The 24,763-nt window shown below is 29.3% G+C and overlaps 3 protein-coding genes across 6 annotated transcripts; 1 reads left to right on the forward strand and 2 right to left on the reverse strand.

The window, feature by feature from the left end:
- Window positions 1-328: 328 nt before the first annotated feature.
- Window positions 329-18,152, forward strand: LOC122500015 (superoxide dismutase [Cu-Zn], chloroplastic-like). 2 transcript variants are annotated; one of them, XM_043608688.1, is made up of 5 exons: window positions 329-456; window positions 3,592-3,661; window positions 3,830-4,045; window positions 9,100-9,350; window positions 17,960-18,152. In XM_043608688.1, the coding sequence occupies exons 1-5, from the start codon at window positions 398-400 to the stop codon at window positions 18,057-18,059; spliced, it is 696 nt and encodes a 231-aa protein (XP_043464623.1). In that variant the 5' UTR covers window positions 329-397; the 3' UTR covers window positions 18,060-18,152. The 2 variants fall into 2 exon arrangements, with proteins under 2 accessions (XP_043464623.1, XP_043464624.1); XM_043608689.1 differs by lacking the exon at window positions 17,960-18,152 and having other exon boundaries at window positions 334-456; window positions 9,100-9,939.
- Window positions 5,012-7,366, reverse strand: LOC122500014. 3 transcript variants are annotated; one of them, XM_043608687.1, is made up of 6 exons: window positions 7,213-7,366; window positions 7,015-7,121; window positions 6,258-6,425; window positions 5,894-6,169; window positions 5,464-5,733; window positions 5,012-5,347 (listed from the first exon to the last, which is right to left on the reverse strand). In XM_043608687.1, the coding sequence occupies exons 1-6, from the start codon at window positions 7,230-7,232 to the stop codon at window positions 5,061-5,063; spliced, it is 1,128 nt and encodes a 375-aa protein (XP_043464622.1). In that variant the 5' UTR covers window positions 7,233-7,366; the 3' UTR covers window positions 5,012-5,060. The 3 variants fall into 3 exon arrangements, with proteins under 3 accessions (XP_043464622.1, XP_043464620.1, XP_043464619.1); XM_043608685.1 differs by having other exon boundaries at window positions 5,012-5,344; window positions 6,258-6,524; XM_043608684.1 differs by having other exon boundaries at window positions 6,258-6,524.
- A 990-nt stretch (window positions 18,153-19,142) lies between the features above and the next one.
- Window positions 19,143-20,563, reverse strand: LOC122500016. The gene is made up of 3 exons (XM_043608690.1): window positions 20,442-20,563; window positions 19,630-19,763; window positions 19,143-19,341 (listed from the first exon to the last, which is right to left on the reverse strand). Exons 1-3 carry the CDS (start codon window positions 20,515-20,517, stop codon window positions 19,324-19,326), a joined length of 228 nt encoding a protein of 75 aa, XP_043464625.1. The 5' UTR covers window positions 20,518-20,563; the 3' UTR covers window positions 19,143-19,323.
- Window positions 20,564-24,763: the final 4,200 nt, after the last annotated feature.

A 24,763-nucleotide genomic window follows, 5' to 3' on the forward strand; every position in this document is an offset into this window, starting at 1 on the left:
TACAACTTGTTTTTATTTTATATAATGAATAGGGAAAGATTTGGCAAAATTAGTATGTTGTCCTTACAGCTAATTGTCACTTCCTATAATGTACGGCGCCATATATTACTACTTAAACGAATTTACATATTCTAATTGAATTAATTATGATTCCTTATTATTTCAAGGAAAAAATACTATTGAGTAATATTGTATAATAATATTGCATACAAAATTTTAATATATTTAAATGAGAATTATATGAATTTTAAATATTGGCCTATAAGTTTACTTAATTCGTACTAAAATTTCGTATACATGAATGTTTAAATAAAATGTAAAAAAAATCACTCAAACACTTTGTAAAGAGGTGGGGAGTTTGGAAAGTTATTCGAACAAGTGAGATACTAATAAAAATATGTCTTCAATCTACAGTCAGTCAATCGATGAACACAGTCAAACACGAACTTCTAACCGGTAGGTCCCTTTCACTTTTTAAAAACTTGAATATTCAAAATTATAAATTTTTATGTTATAAAAGTAATTTTTTAATACATTATTTTATAGTCGTTTCTTATCTTCAATGTTTGTTACTTATCATGAAATGTGGTAATGGTAAAGTTGTTTTCTTATTAATAAATTTCTTTAATGAAGTATTTAATATTTAACAAACTATAATTTAATTCTAATCTCATTAAACTATTATAAATTGATACTTTTAATAATTTAAATTTATTTTTTTATATGAAAAATGCTTCATTTATTGTAAAAATATTATATTTAAATAGCACGAAATTTAAAACATTTTATTTTTTATCCTTGAAATTAATGCACAGATTAAAATTAACATTAATGAACCGCTTTACTTTTGTTAAAGAAATAAATCCAAAAGAAAGAAGAATATTTTAAAATAAAAAATTTTTAATAATAAAGTTACGTTTTCCCGGTGAGACCTATAAAGTACATTTATTGTTTATAAACTTACATTATTTGGAAAAACTATAACCTATAAATAGAATTTTATTAAAGACATAAAAAGTATACAATAATGTACACTATCTTTATTATCCCATTTGCAAATAATTATTGCATGGACCTTGTTAGAGTAGTGCATGGTAAACTGTGACAATTTACAAAGAAATATGGGGACGAGGTTCGAGTCGTATTGATAAGTTCCACCTCACAATGACCTTGAATTGCAACTCTGAGACAAAATTGCTTTGCAATATATATATATATATTAACACGATGCGATGATTCATTTTTTAAGAGTCAATTTTTACAGAGATAATTTTTTTTAGTCTTTTGCTTTTATTATCAAAAGTTTTTGACTTACAAAACAATTTATAGGAGAAAAAAATGCTTTTTAAAATTTTTTTTATTAGATAGATTTAAAAAAATTAAAATTTTAAGATTTAATTTTTTTGCAGGATAACACTGCCCTGTAGCGTTGTCATAAAATTGCATGTTAAGTCAATTTTTTGTTTGTTAAACTAACAATGGTTGGCCAGACAACTTATCCCAAAGTCGGCCCAAATTTAAATAATAATTAATACTGAACAAAAATTAATTAAAAATTATTTAATTATTTGAACAATTAATACATTATTATTATTATTATTTGGGACGTTTAAATAAACCTCTATCTATTAAACGCAATAGTCTACATAATTTTTTTGAAAATGTGTAACGCTCGCTGGGATCAAAACCTTAACCTACCGCACCGGAGTATACGTTATTACGCATGCTACACTTAAATGGAGAAATATAAAAGAAAAACAATATTTGTCCTAATGTCGTCGTTGCTATTAACCTTCTATAACAATCAAAACTGTAAAAAAAGGAATTTTTCTATTATTTCTTATTGCATTGTGGTCAATTTATCCGTATGTGCACATTATTTAATTTGGATAAAAGTTAAAACGTTGAAATAAACCTCCTCCACTATGAGGAAAAGTTTTAATAAAAATAATCACAAAGATAAAACCATTAGTGATCAAATTTGGCAGCGGTTTTCCAATTGTCATAACATTCGTTCTACATAATTATTTGGCGATAATTTTCATATAGGACTATTATCATCTGACATACTGATTACGATGTCCTACAAAAAAATTTATTTTGGATATTAAAAATTACAAGAACTACAATTTATTACAAAATTTAATTTTTTCGTTTTTCTGAAAAACTTGTCGTTTAGCATTTTTTTTACAATAAAATATTTGTGTCAAATTTTCTCAAAACACATTAGCGGGCATATAATATTTGAACCTTATTCATCAAAGTTTAACTATGTTTTTTTCATGTTTTAAAATTTTTCGAAAAAAGTTTTTTGCAAATATTTTTAAAAAATGTTCCGAGAACGATAATGAAATATTCGGTAATGTTCGTCAAAGTTATTAACATTAAAAATATCAAACTTTAAAAAAAGCTACTTCTTTGGGTTTTTTAGTTATAAATTCAGATTTAATTGTATTTTTTTCTTTAAATTTGTAGTGTTTTTGACTTCTTATTGAACATTTTTTTTATATAATAGCCAACGTTATTTATATTTCAAAAATTAGAAATTAAAAAAAATAAATTTTTGTGTTTTTCAAAGTATTAAATTTGCGATAATATCTAACGATAATGTAATTTATAAAATTCTTAAAATAATAATTTTATGTGGAAGCAAAGTGTTCATAAAATGAAGACAAAAAATTGAATTTTAACTTTGCAACGGTTTTATTTATTTAATTTTGGAAAAAAAATTAATATTGCTCAAGAAAATTTTAAAACAAATATGTGTACGTTAAGGGATTTTACCACTTTGACCCGACCAAAACATACGCTTTTTTAACAATTTTTATTAAAAAATATAAATTTTATTAAAAAAATTAAAATACAGTTAGGGTGTTATACTACTCTTGAAATGCAAAAAAATTTTTTTTTAAATGTCGGTATGACAGATGATTTAGCGGAGTGCTTTAAAAATATATTTTCGAACGGTAGACACTGTAACTCGGTTGAATTTGAATATTTTAAGAATTATAATCACTCACGCTTTAAATTCATTTAATTTCAATCTGTAGATGTGCTCCTAGAAAAAGGCTATGTTTAGAGTTGTTCACGGTCAAATTTAAGTTGATAGTTATTGTAATCTTTTCTTTATTTCTAAAGGCACATTATTTTCCAATTTCAAGATTTATTCGTTTGTTCAAGACGAATAAGTGCTGTTGTAAAAAATTTTAGTTGAATTATCGCCGCAAAAGATATTGTATAAAGTTTATAGAAATTTTAATATTAAAAAATAATGAATAACGCTATTTTTAATTACTACAATTTCTTTATAATTAGGAGCACATATTTTTTAGCATTCAATACATTCTATAAAAAGTAAAGTATAATTCACCATCGTTCAGAATTGTTTCGTTGTATGCTAATAGAATAGGAAATAGGAATAGAAACTTGAGTAACACTGAAAATTTCATTTTTTTAAAAGAATTAACTCTATTTTATTATTTACATAGGGCAAGTAGGCTAAAATTTATTTAACTTTCTTAGTTCAATAGATTCTTAGAGGCTTTCTAAAGTAGTAAAATTAACAATCAATTTATATTTTTTTTGTTTCAGACAAAACACAATGAAAAAAGTTTTTTCAATTGTCTTCATACCATTACTAATTGCAGCATCATGTGGACAAGTAAGAAAATATTTTATATCAAATTTGTAATTTAGAAGGAACCGTATGGTTTTGCAATGTTTTACATAAAACATAACTGCGGACATCGTATGAGAGTTAAAATGAACTATTTTAGAAATTATGATTGACAGATCTACATTTGTTAATTTACTATTTTAAAAATTACAGGAATTAAAAGCTGTGGTAAAATTAGTACCCAACAATGTTGCTAAATTGAATGTTACTGGAATTCTACTTATTTCGCAAAGTGTGAAAAATGGTCCTGTCACAATTACTGGCACAATATATGGCATCCCCCCTGGTCTTCATGGTTTTCATGTTCATGAAAAAGGAGATATGACCAAAGGTTGCATTTCTACTGGTAAACACTTTAATCCTGAACGGGTAAGTTAATTGAAAAAATATAATTTTATATATATTTTTAGTCTTGTAAACATAAAACTGCCTCTTACTGATATGGTGCAAAAATACTTTTGAAACATTTAACTTCGAATCATAGGAGAACAAAAATAGTTTGAATTATTTATTTATATTTATTATAATAGTTCTTTTAATGTAGTTTAACTATTTTAAAGACTTACAAAATTATTTCACTTTTAATATACAAAAGAAATAGTTTTTTTACAGATTTTAAACACTTAATTTTATATTGTTTTGAGGTTCAAAAATAGTAAGGTTATTTCCAATTTGTATTGTAATTAAAGGAATCTCAAATATTTTTATTTTATTTTTATTTATTATTATTTATTTATCTTAATTTTTGTATTTAAGAAAGTTATTTTATTTTAATTTACTTTTTTTAACAACTGAAAATTATATTAATGTTTACAAATAATAGTTTATTTATTTTATCTTTTGCAAAAAACTTTAAAATTTTAATGGAATATCAAAAAAGTAGTACTTTCATTTACCTGTGCATTTTAGAACATAAAGTTCCAGCTTTTAATTTTGTCGTATTTGAATAAGCCAGTTGTAAAATTTAAAAGCATTTTGAATAATTTCCGTTTTTAATAATCCCGAGGAAAATTGAGGTTAGGCATCGTCTGCTGTCAACAGCACGTAGAAGCATGCGCAGTGATATCTCTTTATATTTGCTAGTTATCAAATATTTATATTAGGTTGGTAACAGTGCTTCGGTAGCATGGAAGGTGGGAGGAACTATGTGAGAATCTTCTACCTCCCCTCTTTTCTCGCACTAGTGCGTCTTAAATGACACTTTAGTCGAGTTTTTGACGTAAGGTGTTATAGAAATAATTATATACATTTATTAAATTATGATAGTTATTAATGTTACAATCGCATTAGATATAGATAAATGATTCTTGGTCTTAATCAATAAGTCAGACAGAATTGAGTTGACAACTTTTATTAAATAGATAAACATATTTTTACTGTTTCATCACAATGTGATGCACTTCGTTGAAATCGGAATAGTAAACTGATTATCAATTTTAGCTTGCACTGAAAGATCATACGTGAATCCAGGTGATAAATAATAAATCGTGAAAGGTACATCCGACTCAGAAGTTTCATAATAGTTAATAGGGGACTGAAATTTATTATCTTTTACAGATACATAATATATTACGGTACGATTATCATTCATGGGTTTTCTCCAAAGAATTGTACAACTTGTAGACGTGACATTTAACAGATTGAGTGGCTGCAATTGTCCCTTAGAAACTGCTGTGGATTAAAATGTTTGATAAATACAACAAAGTCGAAAACATTTAAGTTTCATGTTTAACACAACAATTGTTGATTTAAATACTTTAAGAAAATGAATTTCAAAATTTTCTTACTTTTTGAAGATAAAGTTTCACATGTTGTTGATAATGAAAATTTTTTTCCGTCAATAAAATAATACACTGTAATGTTATAGCTGACTTCAGAATTCAGATTTTTGACAGCATAAAATAATTTTGTTTTGAAATCTTTAAAATAGTTTATAGTGCCTTGCCAATCTTGTGTACTTGCTGCTATAAAATATAATATCGAACTCTGATCATTCGCTGGTTTTGTCCATGTAACTGTGCATGATGAATTCGTAACGCTTATCAATTTAAGTAGATCTACGAAATGAACACACAACAATATGAATTGAAATGCTTCATAAACATGACAGTGAATAAAATTAATCATTTTCGGAATTAAAAATGGAATCGTAAAATATACAAAGACCAAAAATACTTATAAAATGAATGTAAAATGAATCTCAATATTATATCATACCCAATTGAGACTTAGTGATGCACTTCGTTGAAACTGCAGTTGTATTCCAATTGTTAATTTCAGGTTGCACTGATATTTCATACATATCTCCAGATACAAGGTCTTTAAAAGTAAAAATTGATTCCGAAAAAGGAATTTTTCCCGTAATATAAACAGTATACATTGAATTGCTATTTAGATTTATGTAATATCTCACGGATTGATTATCATCAATAGAAGTTTTCACATAAATTTTACATGATGTATTCGTGACATTTAGCAAATCGACTGAAGATTCTGTATTTAAGGAATTAAAAATACAATGAAGACTATAAAAACCTAAGAATTATTTACAGAAAAAGAGTTATAAAAATTACCATCATACCTATGTTAGATCTAGTGATGCAATCCGTAGAGTTTTTAGTAAGGATTTGGTTGTAAATTTTAGATATCACGGTGATTTTATATTTAGAGCCAGGTTCAAGATTCGAAATTGAAAAAGGTATTTCCTTAAGAGAAGTTGTATAAAATAAACTAGTCAGATTCTCTCCACCTTTACTTGGATATATATCATAATTTACAGATTTGTCACCAAAAATAGGTTTATTCCAAAAAATGTTGCATGTTGTATACGTGACGCTTAACACTTGGACTATACTCATGAGAACAGTGTGAAAAATAGTTATTTTCAAAAGTAAATATAAGAAAGTATAACATAAGATATACTTTTGAAATATAATTTGTTCGAATTTAAAATATGAAACTATGGAGGTGGATTTTAATTTTAATTACTATTTCAAAGTCAAGTATTTTTACTTAGTGTTTTCATAAGTATCTTTATAATTTTTACAATATTAAAAAATAAAAATATGAGATCTGTTTAAATGGACGTCTTGTAACACTGTCAAAACAGTGTTTCAATGTAAGATGTTTTTGTCCCCACTTTTGAAACATTTGAGGTGTTTTACCTCAATAATTTTGAGGTAAAACATCTCAAATGTTTCAAAAGTGGGGACAAAACGTCATACATTGAGACACTTGTTTTTACAGTGAAGTTGTAGTAAATCATGAATACAATTTGATTATAATTATATAAACATTTATCGTAAAAATTATAAAGCCTGTGAAAGAAAATATGTTACCAATTTGAGGCAGAGGGCAAAATATTGTTTTATATGTTTCATTCCCTTCTTTTACAATTATGTGTAATGGTTTATTTCCTGCTACAATTACAAGTGCGGAGAGTAAGCTGAAAACACGATTTGTTTTATGATTAATATTAAAAATAAATTTCACTTCGAGGTACTTGTTTCTTAAATTAGGGAATGGAAATAACTTACTGCAATGTTTTCCACACCATCTTAATCGTTTTCTAGACAAAATGAAATGAAATTCTTCTTCTAGTACCTATATCAAACGCTGTAAGGAATTAGAATGAAAATTTCTTAAAATAATGTCTAAGAATTTAATTTGTAATATTGAATTTTAGATACCGTTAACCAATAAGAATCCACTTCGTATAACTTCGTATTATTAACGTTAAAGTCACATGAAGGACATCACAGTATAATTTAATTAGAATTTAATCAACAATCGTGCATATTATGATGGTATTTATTACTCTACCAAAAAGTTCTGTAAAAATAATTTAAATTATCTATAAGCTATAAATTTTATAACTGAAAGATATAAAATTTACGGAAACTTACTTTTCACAAACAACTATATTTTTAGCAATAAATCAATAAAACTGCATTTGACAAAGTTTTGCCAACCGAGGCCCAGAGTTCGGCCGACCAAAATAGTGTAATCCAATTAAACTGCGTTTCACAGAGTTTTGACAACCGTCGGGCCAACCGTGGCCCAGAGTTCGCCCAACTAAGAAAGTTTAAGTCATTTAAACTGCATTTGACAAAGTTTTGCCAACCGTCGGGCAAACCAAGGCCCAGAGTTTGTCCGACCAAGAAAAATTGTCGATCAAGAAAAAAAGTCAATTAAACTGCGTTTCATAGAGTTTTTCCAATTGTCGGGCCAACCGTGGCCCAGAGTTCAGCCGACCAAAAAAATGGAAACTCTGGCAACCAAAACTTCCCTTGCCAAAGTTAGGCCAACCTTGGACTAACCTTCAAACTCTGGCGGCCAACCCAAATTCGCACCTGGGAATGTGATTCGAATTTATTTCGAATCAATGTGTTTATCAAATAATTATATTGTTAATATCATAAGACGTCGTTTATTTTTTAGTTTGATATATAAATATTAGAGCTGTGCAAAATAATTCGAACCGAACTGTTCGAATTTTTTCGCCTAGTTCGAATGTCGAAAATTCGACATTCGAGTTAGCTTAGTTCGAATGTCAAACCGACATTCGAACTAGCCAAGTTCGGATGTCGTATATTCGACATTTGACATTTCGGCGCCCCAAAATCGAACAAAACTCGGTTCGGTTCGAATTTTGCACAGCTCTAATAAATATTTATATCCCAGTGGGTACACTTCTTCAAAAGACGTCCTAAGGATTTATTTTTGATGATGTCTTTTAGATTTTAAGAAAAGACATCTTTAAGGTGGTGTCAAAATCGATGCTGATGAATATAAAAGTTCTTAGAATTTTTCTGAATAAAATTCATTTTATTAAGAAGTCAGATCGTAAACTTTGTAGAGGTTCATATCTGTCTCAAATGTCTGAGGTGCTAAAGTAGAAATGCTTCAAGCCCCAAATATTCAAGTTCGATCCTAGCTTCGTAAAAATTTTACATTATTTCTGCATATTTTAGAAAAATAAAGTTAAACTTAAAATAAATTTAATACAATATTAATATGTTTCAACTTGGAAAATATTGTAAAAGAAATGTCTATTTAAGATCTGAAGGGATGTGAAAAGGACGTCCAAAAGACGTCCCTTTTATGTCTTTTAGACCCCCGAAAGACGCCTTTAAGATGTTTAATAATATTAATAAAACAATATATTTAGTAAATTCTTCCACAATTAAGGCTTCGTCCATATATTACGTAACGCTTTTGGGGGGAGGGGGGTCAAGTTATTTGTTATGATAAGCCAAAAAATGGCGCTAATGTATATAACAGTGTGTTACATGGGGGAAGGGGGGGGGGTCAAAATTTTCCAAAATAAGCGTTACGTAATATTTGGAATATAAATAAATAAAAATAATTTTCGAAAAAATTAATTTATTAAATAATAATAATAACGTTTTTTTCAAAAACAGGTGAATCATGGAGCTCCAAACGATAGAGTTCGGCATGTAGGAGATCTTGGTAATTTAAATGCGAGCGAAGATTGGACGGCTAAAGTAGATATTACTGACACCATGATATCTTTGAGTGGACCAAACAGTATCATCGGTAGAGCATTTGTTGTTCATGAAAAGACAGATGATCTAGGAAAAGGAAACTCAACATTATCTTTAGAAACAGGCGATGCTGGAGACCGCATAGCATGTGGAATCGTAGGAATTCAGTAGGTTACCATTTTTTTAATAATGTAACTTTATTCTTATTCAATATTTTTGACGTTCTACAGAAAAAGGTACCTTACATTATAAAATTCAATTTTGTATTTTTAATAATATTCGAAAATTTTCGAGCTGGAATCTAATTAAGGCCAGGACACGCTTAATTAGTGACTTCTTTGAGAAAAGGCATATTCCTAAACGCGACCGTACCTTTTTCCTTGGAGCTTCACATGTATTGTAAGTCGTAACTGATGAATTGCAAATTGTAAATATTCTATTTGAAAATAATTTTTTCTACACAAAAACAATTTTGGGTAATGTGATGTATGCGAAGTAGACTAACATTTGCCAATTGAGGTACAGTTTTGATTTCGGTAAATTATATTCTTCATTGTGGCGCGCTGATAGCACATAATGTGGCACTAGTCCCACTATTCGATATCTTTTGAACAATTGTAATATGTCACGTCACCCAAGACATTTTTTATGTGTATTTAAAAAGTTTTTATATTCTAATGTATGCACAATGTAAAATCCAATAGTATATTTTCAAAATTTTACAACACTACATAAAATAAATCCATGTTAATAAAATGTGGCTCTGTTTATTTAAAAACTTATTTAAATATCATTTGAAACCCCTAGATCAGACTTTTAATAATTGTTTGCATATCACTATTTTCTAATAAATTAATAAATCCAAATCTGTTATAGGCTTCCACATTATTTATTTATTTATTTATTAAAGCAGACTATATTTTCACATAACAATATTTAAAAACTTAACAATCTTTATTATACCTTGTATTAATATCTTCTACTATTCGAAAAATTCATTTTTGTCAAAAATTTTATATAAGTAACTGTATTTCCTTTGAGGTTTTAAGAAGAATTGCATGGAAAAAGGTTAGTTTGTCGGCTGTGATCTCCAAGAGGTTTACTTTACTTTATTTAATTGGTTAGAAAATTCAAGTTTAGTTTGGTTATTTTTAAAGAGTATTTTTTTATTTAAAAACGTATAAAGCGAAAAAAATTTAATTCTCACTGTAATTACGAAACGAAATAAAAGATGCATATTTTATTTTATTGATATTTAGATAATTGAAATGTTAATTTAAAAACTTTTTTATAGATTAATTAAAAAGACTAGATAAATTATTAAAATAATTTTAGATCAATTAACATGTGCACAGATCGTTCATAATATGATTTTATGCTATACTGGCTTTTATAAGTACTATACTTTATTAACTCTACCTCTGCGCACGATAAAATGTGAGGTTCTCCGTTACAATTGTATTAGACAAAGGTTTGTGTTTCCATTTCGCAAACAGAGGTAATTAGGGTGGTTCTTATTTTGAAAAAATTTTAATTTCTTAGGTCGCCGGCCGGAATTTGAATTAAAATGCAAAAAAATAAGCTACCCACAAGAACAGACCATTTGATAAATATTAACCCGTGCCAAAGATGGGTTAAAGTTTAGATGAGGTTTAACATGACTTGGGTCCTACCCAGGTGAAATTTTTTGGTCGGCCCATAGTTGGGCCAACTTTAACAAGGTCGGTCTAACTTCTCGTGCCAGAGGTTGGGCCAACCATACAGATGATAGCGGCGGCCGTCTAATGGCGACGATGGTTGGCCCGACAACTCATAAGGAAGTTGGCCTAACTTAAAATGCATATGTTGTGCCAACTATACACTTCAATGGTTGGTCCAAAGACTGACGTCAAAATTGGCACAACTTTAGATGCGTAAGTTGGGCCAACCACAATTTTCAAAGTTTGGCCAACTTCAAAAGCCAAAGGTAAAAAATTATTTAAAAAATAAAGTATTTAAACAATTAACACGTTATTATTAGCGGAAACATCAGACATAACCCTTTACCTATTATTATTAAACACAATCTCATACATACATTTTCGAAAATATCTAACGCTCGCTGGAATCGAACCCCTAACCTAACGCACCGAAGACTTATACACTGACCACTACGCTACGCTCACATGGGAGTGCATATCGCAAAATGTATATTAAAGCTGCAACAGTCGGGCCAACCGTGGCCCAGAGTTCGGCCGACCAAGAAAGTTTAAGTCATTTAAACTGCATTCGACAAAGTTTTGTCAACCGTTGGGCCAACCGTGGCCCAGAGTTCGGCCAACCAATAAAAATCAAGTCAATTAAACTGCGTTTCACAAAGTTTTGCCCACCGTCGGGCCAACCGTGGTCCAGAGTTTGGCCGACCAAGAATGTTTAAGTCATTTAAATTGCATTTGACAAAGTTTTGCCAACCGTTGGGCCAACCGTGGCCCAGAGTTCGGACAACCAAAAAAAATCAAGTCAATTAAACTGCGTTTCACAAAGTTTTGGCCACCGTCGGGCCATCCGTGGCCCAAAGTTCGGCAAACTAAGAAAGTTTAAGTCATTTAAACTGCATTTGACAAAGTTTTGCCAACCGTGGCCCAGAGTTTGTCCAACCAAGAAAAATCAAGTCAATTAAACTGCGTTTCACAAAGTTTTGCCCACCGTCGGGCCAACCGTGGCCTAAAGTTCGGCCAACCAAGAAAGTTTAAGTCATTTAAACTACATTTGACAAAGTTGTGCCAACCGTCGGGCCAACCGTGGCCCAGAGTTCGGCCGACTAAAATAATGTAAGTCATTTAAACTACATTTGAGAGAGTTTTGCCAACCGTTTGGCCAACCGTGGCCCAGAGTTCGGCCAACTAATAAAAATCAAGTCAATTAAACTGCGTTTCATAAAGTTTTGCCCACCGTCGGGCCAACCGTGGCCCAAAGTTCGGCCGACCAAGAAAGTTTAAGTCATTTAAACTGCATTTGACAAAGTTTTGCCAACCGTGGCCCAGAGTTCGGCCGACCAAAATAATGTAAGTCAATTAAACTGTGTTTCACATAGTTTTGCCAACCGTCGGGCCAACCGTGGCCCAGAGTTCGGCCGACCAAGAAATTTTAAGTCATTTAAACTGCATTTGACAAAGTTTTGCCAACCGTTGGGCCAACCGTGGCCCAGAGTTCGGCCAACCAATAAAAATTAAGTCAATTAAACTGCGTTTCACAGAGTTTTGCCAACCGTCGGGCCAACCGTGGCCCAGAGTTCGGCCAACCAATAAAAATCAAGTCAATTAAACTGCGTTTCACAGAGTTTTGCCAACCGTTGGGCCAACCGTTGGGCCAACCGTGGCCCAGAGTTCGGCCGACCAAGAAAGTTTAAGTCATTTAAACTGCATTTGACATATTTTTGCCAACCGTCGGGCCAACCGTGGCCCAGAGTTCGGCAGACCAAAATAATGTAAGTCAATTAAACTGCGTTTCACAAAGTTTTGTCAACCGTCGGGCCAACCGTGGCCCAGAGTTTGGCCGACCAAGAAAGTTTAAGTCAATGAAACTGCGTTTCTAGAATTTTGCCAACCGTTGGGCCAATTGTGGCCCAGATTTCGGCCAACCAAGAAAGTTAGTCATTTAAACTGCATTTGACTTAGTTTTGCCAACCGTCGGGCCAACCGAAACTGAAAGTCTTTTAAACTACGTTTGGATGAGTTGTGCCAACCTTTGTCGCCAAAGTTGGCCCGACGGTTGGTTAAACTCTGCATTTAATGGTTGGCTTGCAAAGTCGGACCAACTGTGGGCACTAGTACTTGCCAAAGTTGGTCAAACTCTGGCAACCAAAACTTCGCTTGCCAAAGTTAGGCCAACCTTGGGCCAACCTTCAAACTCTGGCGGCCAACTTTAATTCTCACCTGGGTATGTATTCCCACAGTTTTTCATACGCTGAACACGAATATGATGTCAAAAATATCTTTTGACAGCTACCGGTTGTCAAAAAGCTGTCAAAATTCTGTCAAATTTTGAAATGAGAATTTTGACGACTTTTACAATAACTTCTACGAATAAAACGGTTTCTTGTGAAAATTTAAGTTTATATCTAGCAATTTAATACACTTTGACGGTTGATAGCTGTCAACTGCCAAAATATATTAAAAACCTATGAGTAACCGCTTCGGAAACGAAACTAAATAGAAACTTACTTTCGTTTCAGTGTTTGAGTTGACACGAAACTAAATTAACAAAGTGACTTTAGTTTCAAATCGACACGAAACTAAATTAACAAACTGAGTTTAGTTTCGTGTCGACCCAAAACTAAATTAACAAATTAGATTTAGTTTCGTGTCGACTCAAAACAAAAGATTGAAAAACATAATTATTTAGTGTCAATCACAGAAAAATTGTTTCCTCTGACTTACGTAACTACAGTAACTTACGTAACCAGAGTAAATTACGTAACTACAGTAACTTATGTAACTAGAGTAATTTACGTACATAACTACAGTAAGTTACACAATTAATCAAATTTACGTAACTTACGTAAATTCGATCATTTACGTAAGTTTACTTAATTGCGTGCGTTTGATTATTTGCGTATGATACGTAACTTAAGTAAGTTCATTTAATTGCGTAAGTTATTCTATTTGCGTAACTTACGTTAGTTTAATTAATTGCGAAAGTTATTTTATTTACGTAACTTACGTAAGTTACTGCAGTTACGTTATTTACTCTGGTTACGTAACTTCCTTTAATTATGTAAGTTACTATAGTTACGTAATTTACTCTGGTTACATAACTTACATTAATTACTTACGTTGCTCTAGTCACGTAAGTCAGGGGAAACAATTTTTCTGTGATTGACACTAAATTAATAATTATGTTTTTGAATCTTTTGTTTTGAGTCGACACGAAACTAAATCTAATTTGTTTATTTAGTTTCGGGTCGACACGAAACTAAACTCAGTTTGTTAATTTAGTTTCGTGTCAACTTGAAACTAAAGTCACTTTGTTAATTTAGTTTCGTGTCAACTCAAACACTAAAACGAAACTAAACTTTCGAGACGGTCCCTGATACCTTTATATATGAACTAAATTTACCCTCAGAACCGTTTTTTGTGATAATTTATTTAAAACTCTTTGAAAACTGATATTTATAAAAGTTGACAACTCATTTGACAGCTTTTAACTGTCATAGAGTATTAAATTGCTATATATAAACTGTAATTTTTACAAGAAACCTTTTTTAACGTAGAAGTTAATATGAAATTCGTGAAAATTTTCATTTCTCAAAATTTGACAGAATTTTGACAACCGGTAGCTGTCAAAAGTTATTTTTGTAATCATATTCGTGTTCAGAGAGCGAAAAACTATGGAAATAGATAGACCCAAGTCAAATTTTCAAGATATGAAAAAGTTATAATACAAAGTTTGCAGATGTGCACCAAACCCATGTTAAACCCCATTTAAATTTTAACCCTTCGTCGGCACGGGTTTATCAAATGGGCTGTTTTTGTAGTTAGCTCATTTTTTTCCCATTTTAATTCAAATTACGGCCGGCGGCCTAAGAAATTCCAATTTTTCCAAAATTTTGCGCGCTAGCTACGAGAACAGCAGCCTTGCACAGACCAACGGAAGACCACGATGTCCTCAACCCATACTGTACAATATGTTCTTGTAACTTAACTTGGTACTTTTCCATCTCGACTTTCGACTCTGGTTGGATATTGATGTCTTTTCGCTAAAAGGAACGTTTTGTCAATTATCTATTGTGATATGAACTAACATTACCTTGATTATGGAACCTTATCACAATTTGGTCAACAATCAGGCATGATTAAATTATCATTATTATGGATTTTGGTGATGTTTCGTCAGCAATGAGGAGTGACTGATTCATCAACAATCCGGTTTTTCTGATGTCATGTTGATAATGGAGTGTAATAATACATTTTATTATAAGGATTCTGTCAACAATGGGGAGCGATAAATCCAACAAATCTCGTTAATTCATGGTTGCTGTACGACAATGAGGTGTGGATAGTCTGGAAATGACTATGTTTTATTATGATTTTTGTTTAAGTTTATGCTTTTGATGGTAGAAATAGATTCAGTCTTCGTATCGAGTCATCTACTACCGTATCTTGAATCTCCGTAGGCGTAGTCATAAATTATACGATTATTTATCGAGATTTTGACATAACACCTACGAACCATTGTTAAAGGACCATTTGTATTAATTTAGTTTAACTCAAGGCCGTAATGAGAAAAGGACATCGAAGGAATTAACACTACCGTAAGAAGGACGAATTTGGAAATTGTGTACCGTAAAATCGCACATTATTGTTCAAGACTTTTGTTATCAGCCACTTCGCCTTTTTTGCTTTCGTTTATTTTGTAAATTTAATTTTTTTTCATTCTTTGCCTTGAAGTCCTTTTTAAATCAAGCCCACCCAGTGGGCAAAAAACCATCATTGTTTTAAAAACGTTCCAAAAACGTTTTTAGAACGTTTCATGTCTGCCAAATAAAGTCCCAAAAACGTTAGGGGCCGTCCATAATCCACGTAGCCCCATTTTTTGGGAATTTTGACCCCCCCTCCCCCCATGTAGTACGCTATTACATGTATTAGCGCCATTTTTTCCTCTTGTCGTAGTCAATTGCTTGACCCCCCCCCCTCCCCCTCAAGAGGCTACGTGGTTTATGGATGGCCCCTTATATGATTCTAAAACGTTTTAAAATCAATGGAACGTTTTTGGAACATTATTTGGCAGACATGAAACGTTCTAAAAACGTTTTTGGAACGCTTTTAAAACAATGATGGTTTTTTTGCCCACTGGGCAATCAGTAACGTAAAGTAAAAATGTAATTCCAAAAATTATTATAGTCTGTCTTTTATAGAAATTAATTTTGAATCTTGTAACGTGGTCTTCTTTACGCGATTAAGTAATTGTCTCTTCGTAAAAGTATGAATTTCTAATTACGTATTACCAGCGTCGATTTGTATTCAACAAACGTAAGTTTGGCTAATAAACCTTTTTCATTTTTATTAAAATTGTTTTGCAATCATTCTCTTACCTTTCCCATTTTTCCCCTCGAATTATAATTGGAATTCCAGGTAACCAAATTATAATGTTTGAAATGAATTTTTTATGAAAACTTGTTGAGGACAAGTTGCTTTACAATATTGATCTATACATATTTGCATTGAAGAGGATTTATTGTCTAAAAAAATCATTTATGCAAAATTTAACATTTAGCCCCAGTCTCTCCTACATAATTATAATTCTCTATAATTTTAAAATTTCTAACAAATATTTAAAGTTTCATTTTAATCAGAGGCATATCGAAGGGAGGGGGTCAATAGGGTCTTAACCCTCCTAGGGCGAAAAATTTACTTTAAAAAAAGGTCATCTAATTATGGTTGGCGAACGCCGACGCACCTATGGATGACCCCCTCTGGAGTAAATTCTGGATCTGACACTGATTTTAATATGATTCTGTTTCAATTTTTATTTTTTAAATTTACGTTTTAAACTTAGATTGTTAATATATAATAATGTTTGAACTCCTAAATCATAATTATACTGTTTGATCTACTACACCCCAGGTAGTGCACTCACTCCAAAAAAATGATGTAGGAAGGAAAATATGGGTGATATTCAATCATTTTTTTAAAATTAAAGATGAAATAGGTATAAAAGTATGTTAACTGGAAAGTCAGTTTTTATGTAATGTAAAAATGACATAATTATACAACAAAAAGTGAAAAACTACGCTCAGGTCTCTCATACATAAATATATACATGGAAAAATGGTATACCGAAACGATTCACTTTTTCAAATGTTAATAATTGTAGACAAGTTTCTATAAACAAAAATCATTTTAGTTAGCGATATGTTTAAAAATGAATCATTGGAGAATAAAATATTTCTTTTACTATGTATCCTAATGAAAAGTCACTTTTCTGGTTTTAATATTACATCAATCATCATTTGCATAAATGATAAACTGATATAAGAGAATGTACAGCTTTTTGTTCAGTATTTTCTTAATGTTTAAAACTATATAATTTTTTTAATTGCAATATTTCTAACAAATCTTAATAAATTTACTTTAAATATATAAAGGATGAATAGAGGATCTTGACTGTTTAAAACAAAACTTAGGACTTTTAAATTGTAGAAAACATTTGCATGGAATAATTTCAAAACATTTAAAAATTTATTTTTAAATTGTTTGATAGTAAGCAAACTCACTCAACATTAATTTATGAATAATTATGTAAATTCGACAAATATTTACATTTCTGAAAAATTCTTTTTTCCAGGAAGCACTTTTACCATTAGTAACTTTATTTTATTTTTCAATTTACTGGTAAGGTGACATTTTTTGTGAAATTTTTGATACTTTTGTGTTATTCTTGTTTCTAATAGCTCTGTGGAAATATAAATCTAACTTGCACACATGTTGTCTAAGGATTTTAGGTTTTTATTTAATGAAGTTTGTTTTGTATTTGATATTGATTTTTAGAAAAATTTGTTTAAAAAATAAGATTGTCTGAATATCCACTTGGGATTTGTTTAATGCAAAATATAAAAAGAGTGAAAAATGTTTGTCAAAAGTATTAACTAATTTTAATATTGTGAGAATAGAATTTTTAGGATTCTCTAAAGGAAAAAATGATCCTATTTAAAATTAGTACAAAGTATTATTAAAATGTTACAAATATCGAATCTTATCGAATATTTTCAACACGTACTTTTATTTTTGTGTTTCAGATCGCCTGTTGAAGGTTTTAATTCTGGTGGATTAATTAATTCTTCATTAACGCTGCATGTAATATTATTAATAGTCTTATATTTTCAAGTTTCAATTTAAAAAATACGCAAACAACATTTTTTTGACATTATAGTTAACGAAAAATTTCTATTTATTACTCTTAACGATCTTGCATAAAAGCACAAATAAAAAGAATGACGAAATGTCAAAAAAAAAATGAAAATTACAAATGTCTATGGTTTTTCGTGTTATAAAATTTCTTTGTCTAAATTTTTTCACAATGTTGTGTTTACTTAAAAATAGATTTTTTAATCGTTTTAATTTTGACTTCACAGTTTACACATGTTTAATTTATTTTACTTACTCAATATCTTAGTGGTTTATTCAGTGTAAGTTGTTGGAAAATGTTGTTTGTTTATTTGTTTATATTTAATTATTTATTTATTTTGTGTTGCTCTTATTTATTGAATTATTATTAGTAATAGATTATCTCTTTTCTCATATTACTAACTCCAAAAGCTAAATTCCAATGTTTGGATAAATTTTAATAATTCTTTCGATATGTAATGTAAAACTTTTTATTTATTGAACCACCTGAAGAGAAAATCGTATTGATTTCAAAACGTAGGAGAATTTTTTTATATTAAAAACAACTTGTCCAAATGTATTCGTTTGTTTTATTACCTACCATTATAATATACTTTGTATTTGTCAATTTTAAAAAATTCAAAATGGCGGATTTATTTTTTAAAATTCCTCAAATTCAATTGAAAATTGTTACTCGTGGGTTTCTGGGGTCGCTGATTACGAATATGAAGTTAGATATTAAAAATTCAAAATGTCGGATCCAATATGGCAAATGAATTTTTTTAAATTGATCGAATTCCCTTAAAACTTGTTACTTGGGGGTCTTTGGGGTTGCTGATTGATTTATTCTCATTTTAAATTAAATTCATCTGACAATAATTTAAAGCGAAGAAAGTGGATAGCATTTAAAGTGATTATTATTTTGACGTAACAAAATGTTTAAAAAAATATCACTTTTTCCCATTTTTGTGGTTGTTGTTATGAGTTCAGATGTGTTTTCTTTTCTTATTTGTAATTATAATTGATGATTGACAATTGGAAAACTTTTTCTAAAAAATTGTTTTTTATAAGTTTATATTTTTAGTAGATGCAATATGGGCTTTAAAGTGTCAAATTTATTACTACTTTTTGAATTTATAAACGACCGTGGTCAGCAATTAATAATCTTACAAAATAAGATAAAATCATTTTTTTATTTTTTAGAAGTTGTCAGTTTAATTTAATTTTCCTTTATCTTTAGTTCCTAATAATAAGTCCAGTTCCTTCAAATTCATGATTACTTCGCAGATGGTCCCTAAAACATAAATTTTTAAATTATTCTTATTACATAAGGTGATAGGATAGAGTATGTTAAAGGTATGGAACAATACTAATAGTGAGTGCAAAAAGTAAGTTAAAAGTTGTTGGAAGGGATTAACTTAAAACGTTTCAAACTTAATAGTTTGAGTTTAAACTATTTTTTAAGAGATATAAAGTTTAAAGGCATTAATACATTTAAATACATATATAATTGCAACTTGAAAATACTTGAAGTTAAAAAATATCTAAAGTTAGAAACATTTACAAAATTGAAAATATTTACCTGAAAAAAATTCTGTTCTTCATGAAAAGCTTCAGCTAAGTTTGGGTTTATTTCTATTAAAGGTTGTTCATCATATCTAATGTACACAGGAATATAGCCCGGAATGTTTGGTAAATTTTGAAGAGGTAATCCATCTGTTAAACAAATGATAACAAATATTAACTATCAGATAATTAAGTTACATGCAAAATTATTTTTTCAATAAATTAAAAAGTATTAAGAAAATGTAAATTATTTTAGAAATTATATTTTTGATTTATGACCTATTTTTTAAAAATTTTAAGATTTTATTTTCTTTAAAAAAATATTTTCCAATTCATTTTAGAAAATAAACAATTTTTTATACTTCGACTTTTACACATTTATACGTAAGTTTATATTTTTAACACTTTGACTTGGAGGATTGATAATTAACTTTACATCTTATGATTATTTATATTTAAATATGTGCATTTTCACAATTTGCGTCACTAGTGTACGTTTAATTGAAATTTGCTAAATAACAGTTCAAATTTTTTTTAGAAAACTATCTTGTTTACAAAATCACTTGGTATTAAATGTAGTTATAAAACTTGAAAATTTAGAAAACGTCAATATTTTACCGATTGAAGATGAGTACAGCTAGTGCAAATTTTAAAAATAAATATCTTTAAGGAAGTAAAATGTTTAAGCACCAAACACAAAAATTTCTAATTAAAAACTAATTCCACAATAGTTTATAAGGTTATTAAATTATCGTTTTAAAATCATATATTTTTCAAGTTTAGTACAAAGTCAAGAACAAAAAATTTCTATTGTAACATCTTACTTACGAGCAAGGCCGATGGCGAGAATAATGAAACAGATAGATATTATTCTTATAAGCATCATCTCGTTTCTTTGATTCATACTGAGTATTTTAACATTCTCTTTTTCTTTTATGTGTATTCCCTACTCTCTTTGAGAAATACCCGCTACATCCTTGAAATCGAAATTTTATTGTAAACATATTGACAATTTAAATAAATAACAATGCAAATTATTAGATAATAAAATAATTAATTTTACTTTCTCGTGAGGAAGCACTTTGTTTGTAACTATTTTCGATTTTCATATAAATGTATATTATTGTGTACTTCTTATAATTTTTATTTTGCTTATTAAATCACTTAATTTCTCAATTCCTACAGGATTTCGTGTGGTGTCTTGCAACAGAATTCGTTTGTAAGTTAGTAATTCGTATGATTTTCAAAAATTCATCGAATTCACCTGAAAATCGTTAAATCGTTACTCAGGGGTTTTCAGGGTCGCTGATTATGAATTCAATGTCAGTTTTTAAAAGTTCGAAATGTCGGATCTAATATAACGAATAAATTTTTTAAAAAATGTCATAAAACTCAAAATTGTTTCAAAATTCTTACTCGCGTGTTTTTATGATTGCTGCTTACAAAAAACTTTTTGAGTGATAATAAACACAAAATTTTACCCCCGCAGTCAGCTGGTAAATATACTACCTATGCGGTCGAATTTTACACTTCTTTATTTTTTTTGGTTTTTTAAATTTAATCTGTTTCGTTTTTTAAAATAAAATTTTTGTTAGTTTAATATTTTTTATGGATCAAAGTTTAACAATGATAAATAAAGCAATTTTTGTTTTAACATTTTTAAGGGGTCAATGTCATTGCAGGATTTATATTTTTTAAATGAAAATCTTTAAAACATGGTACGGCACATACAGTTTTATTCCAAATCGAAATCTCTTATTTCTGTTGAACTGCTTGAATTTTTAGACTACCTTTCCAGAGAAATAAAGATTCATCAATAGAAATATTTTCTCCGGGTCTATAAACTGCCTGAAAATTTGTAATTAAGTGATATAAAACTGTCCGAATTTTATGCAGAACGTCATTGCTAAGTATTGCTGTAAAAAGACTTGAAACATGCAGGATAACAAGTTTAGATGGATATTTTTGTATTTGCATTCTTGTTTTTTCTATCAATTACAATTTATTATACAAATTTTTATTCAGTTCCCACCACTCAATTTTTGGCACGTTAAAAAAAATATTTTAAAAATGTTGTATTCCCTATAGGTCTAATATATTCTATAGATTTCCTTCTATAGATTTTTTTAATTTGAATGAAAATTGCAATAATAAATGAGTCATTCCATTATACATTCGACTAAATAAGTGGTCGTGAAATAATTTTAAAAAATTATAATATTTTGTTTGCAAGAATGATTTTAAAGGTATTAGAATCACTAAACAAAAATATTTTTAATATTTATTGTAAAAAAAGCATATAAAATGTATGAGGTTTTAAAAATTGTCACTTTTTCATCTATTAGAAATTATATTAAAGAAAAATGTTAAAAAATTATTGGAATTTATTAAGACTAGCTACACTCGCTAACACTCGTTTGGTTGTAATTAAACTTATTTGTTTTTATTTATTTGTGCTAAGTAAATATTTACTAGACATAAATATTATTATTTATAGTACCAATACTTATAATATTGTAACAAGAAGTTAAACGAGTTAAACATATACTCTAAATTATTGTTAAAGTAGGTTTAGGGAATGTATCTAGGTTATGGATATTTTAAATAAAGAAAACAAAATGTATTTACAAATTTTTTATTAAAAATAACCAATACTCTCAAAAATATTTTTCTTTGTTTTTAAAATGGTTGATCGTCTTTCATAGGTTCTGCAATTTTGCAGTCTCCCAATGCAAGAGAGTCAGTGCTACCGATGCGATCACCAGAAATCTTTTGTCATAATAAGGACTTAGTGCAATTTTCATTTGTTTTAAAATTTAAACCATGTGAAGATTGGACCAAATTAAAAAGTTGATTATCAACATGGACGCTATACATTTTGCTCCGCAAGCAAAAAAATTCTGTTCCTTTTTTTCAGAGCACTTATGTTACGTGAAACGTAGTGTCTTTTTGTTCGCTTGCGGATGGTTGTACACGTTATTAACAGGGTAATTAGATTATCAAATGCAGTGGCGGATCCAGAATTTATCCAGGGGGGGGGGTCATTTATAGATTCGGCGAGCAACGACCATAATTAGCTGACCTTTTTTTATGTAAATTTTTCGCCCCAGGGGGGTCATGACCCCTCCCTGGATCCACCACTGATCAAATGTTTGGATAAATTAAGGTGTCGGTGTCAGTGTAGAGTAGTTTACATTTTTGCACGTCTTACTTATTCAAAATATAATCATAATTGAAGTCGTTAAATAATGTTTTTGAAACATCTAACCACAAATGTATTTCTTTGCTTAGATAAATATAAACAACCAGGTATTGATAATTATTTTCTATAAACATCATCGTAGTTAAGAGAGATGGAGAGGTATTTCATTTTCTTTAACTATGTAATAATTTTGAATTCGAAAAATATTGACGTAGATAACATTTTTCTGATATGAAAGACGAAGAGGTGAATCAATAATCTTTTTCCCTCTATTAACAAGACCATATAAGTTAACAGAAATGTCGTTCAGAGTTTCAAATTTAGAACTGTCTTTGAGAGAAACAGAAAATACAAATCCACTAAAACTGATTATGTTTTCATAGGTTGTATTTTGACGCCTCTCGTGCATAGAATGGTTATTAAAATGACAGTAAGATAATTCTTGTTCAAAATCGGGTGCAAAACAATGCTTACTGAAGATATCAGATAAAATGATTATTTTTCGCATGTTAGTGCGACCTTTAAATTAAATTATTTTTTGATTAATTATCTCATTCAAAATTATTTTTCTAATTCTTTCACGTATGAACTGGAGGCGTTGAGTCACTTATTTGCGCCTTTTAAACAATCACATAATTTCTCTCTTTTTAAAGCAAAGTATCTTAAAACCGAGTAAGAAGTGAATTCTATTCATAAACCCACACACGGTGCTTTTTAAACCGATTTAACTGAAAGGTTCTGGCACCTGAAATTTTCTTCTTGATTTCGATTCTAGATCACAAGTACATCATTTTCCAACAAAAACGAAAATCTTCTGTGGAGCCGTTTTTAAGAAAAGTTGATTTAAAAATTCAAAATAACGAAAATTCAGATACACATTTCAGAAAGAATATTATCAGAAAAAACTTGTATACATTAAAGAGCAATTTTTATATGATTACCAATGTCCTATACCTATAAAATTATAATAGTTTACGTCAGAGACGAAGAAAACTAACCTTTTGCATGTGCTTTCAGTTTTTCTTTATTAAAAACTAGTTAAAATGAAACAACTTGCTTTAAGAATTTTATTTTCGCACAGTTTTTAATAATAATGAAATGTAACATTTTATAATCTAGGAAAATGTTACAATACAGTTATATATTATGTAACATATTATGTAATTTATAATTATGTAAACATGTATAAATATAACATAATATAAAATATAACACAACCCCAAAAAAAGTATCCTGCGCAAAAAATCATAGTACGATAACCCTATGTATTTTGGTAGGCTGAACACGAATCTGAAGTCTGATTAGCTCCTTCATGTCAAGATTTTTTTCTAACACCAAAAAACATGTTAGATTTTATGTAATAATTTTGGTAACATACAAATTTTTTAAAATTGATTAGATTCGTTTCAAACTTGTTTGTCGGCGTTTTTTAAGGTCGCTGATTACGCATCTGGTGTCAGATTTTAAAAATGCAAAATGTCGGATCCAATATGGCAGACAAATTTTTTAATTTTTTTGGATTATCACTTTACTTGGAATCTAGGGGTTTTCGGGGTCGCTGATTTCAAATTTGTAGTCAGAATTTCAAAATCTAATATGGCGGTCATTTTTTCGAAAATTGTTTTATTACGATTTAAAATGGGTAAAATGTACAGTTTTTATCTACAGTAGTTTAAAGTTACGGTACATCCGAAAAAACTCAAAAAATGTTGCTCAGGAGTTTTTTAAGTCCCTGATTACGAATCAGAATTTTAGAATTCAAAATGCAGGATCCAATATGACAAGCAAGTTCTTAAAAAATCTATCGAATTTACACGAAACCTGTTGCTCAGGGGTTTTAGTGATTTCATATAATGATTCTGAAGTCAGGATTTCAGAATTCCAAATTGCGAATCCAATATTGCAAACAAGTTTTTAAAAAATCTTTCGAATTCACACGAAGCCTGTT

This window comes from Leptopilina heterotoma, unplaced genomic scaffold (assembly GCF_015476425.1).
Source record: "Leptopilina heterotoma isolate Lh14 unplaced genomic scaffold, ASM1547642v1 Lhet_180, whole genome shotgun sequence".
In the NCBI taxonomy this organism is placed as follows: domain Eukaryota; kingdom Metazoa; phylum Arthropoda; class Insecta; order Hymenoptera; family Figitidae; genus Leptopilina; species Leptopilina heterotoma.

What these genes read in the sequence shown, in the direction of transcription:
- LOC122500015 (XM_043608688.1), top strand. Translation starts at nt 398, where the DNA reads ATGTCTTCAATCTACAGTCAGTCAATCGATGAACACAGTCAAACACGA. An exon ending in AACACTTTAATCCTGAACGG is followed by an intron (nt 4,046 to 9,099) that starts GTAAGTTAATTG and finishes TTTCAAAAACAG; the next exon opens with GTGAATCATGGAGCTCCAAA. An exon ending in TGTGGAATCGTAGGAATTCA is followed by an intron (nt 9,351 to 17,959) that starts GTAGGTTACCAT and finishes TTTGTGTTTCAG; the next exon opens with ATCGCCTGTTGAAGGTTTTA.
- LOC122500014 (XM_043608684.1), bottom strand. Translation starts at nt 7,232, where the DNA reads ATGGTGTGGAAAACATTGCA. An exon ending in TTGCCCTCTGCCTCAAATTG is followed by an intron (nt 6,525 to 7,014) that starts GTAACATATTTT and finishes TCATGAGTATAG; the next exon opens with TCCAAGTGTTAAGCGTCACG. An exon ending in CATCACTAGATCTAACATAG is followed by an intron (nt 6,170 to 6,257) that starts GTATGATGGTAA and finishes CCTTAAATACAG; the next exon opens with AATCTTCAGTCGATTTGCTA.
- LOC122500016 (XM_043608690.1), bottom strand. Translation starts at nt 20,517, where the DNA reads ATGAATCAAAGAAACGAGATGATGCTTATAAGAATAATATCTATCTGT. An exon ending in TCTCGCCATCGGCCTTGCTC is followed by an intron (nt 19,764 to 20,441) that starts GTAAGTAAGATG and finishes TTTGTTTAACAG; the next exon opens with ATGGATTACCTCTTCAAAAT.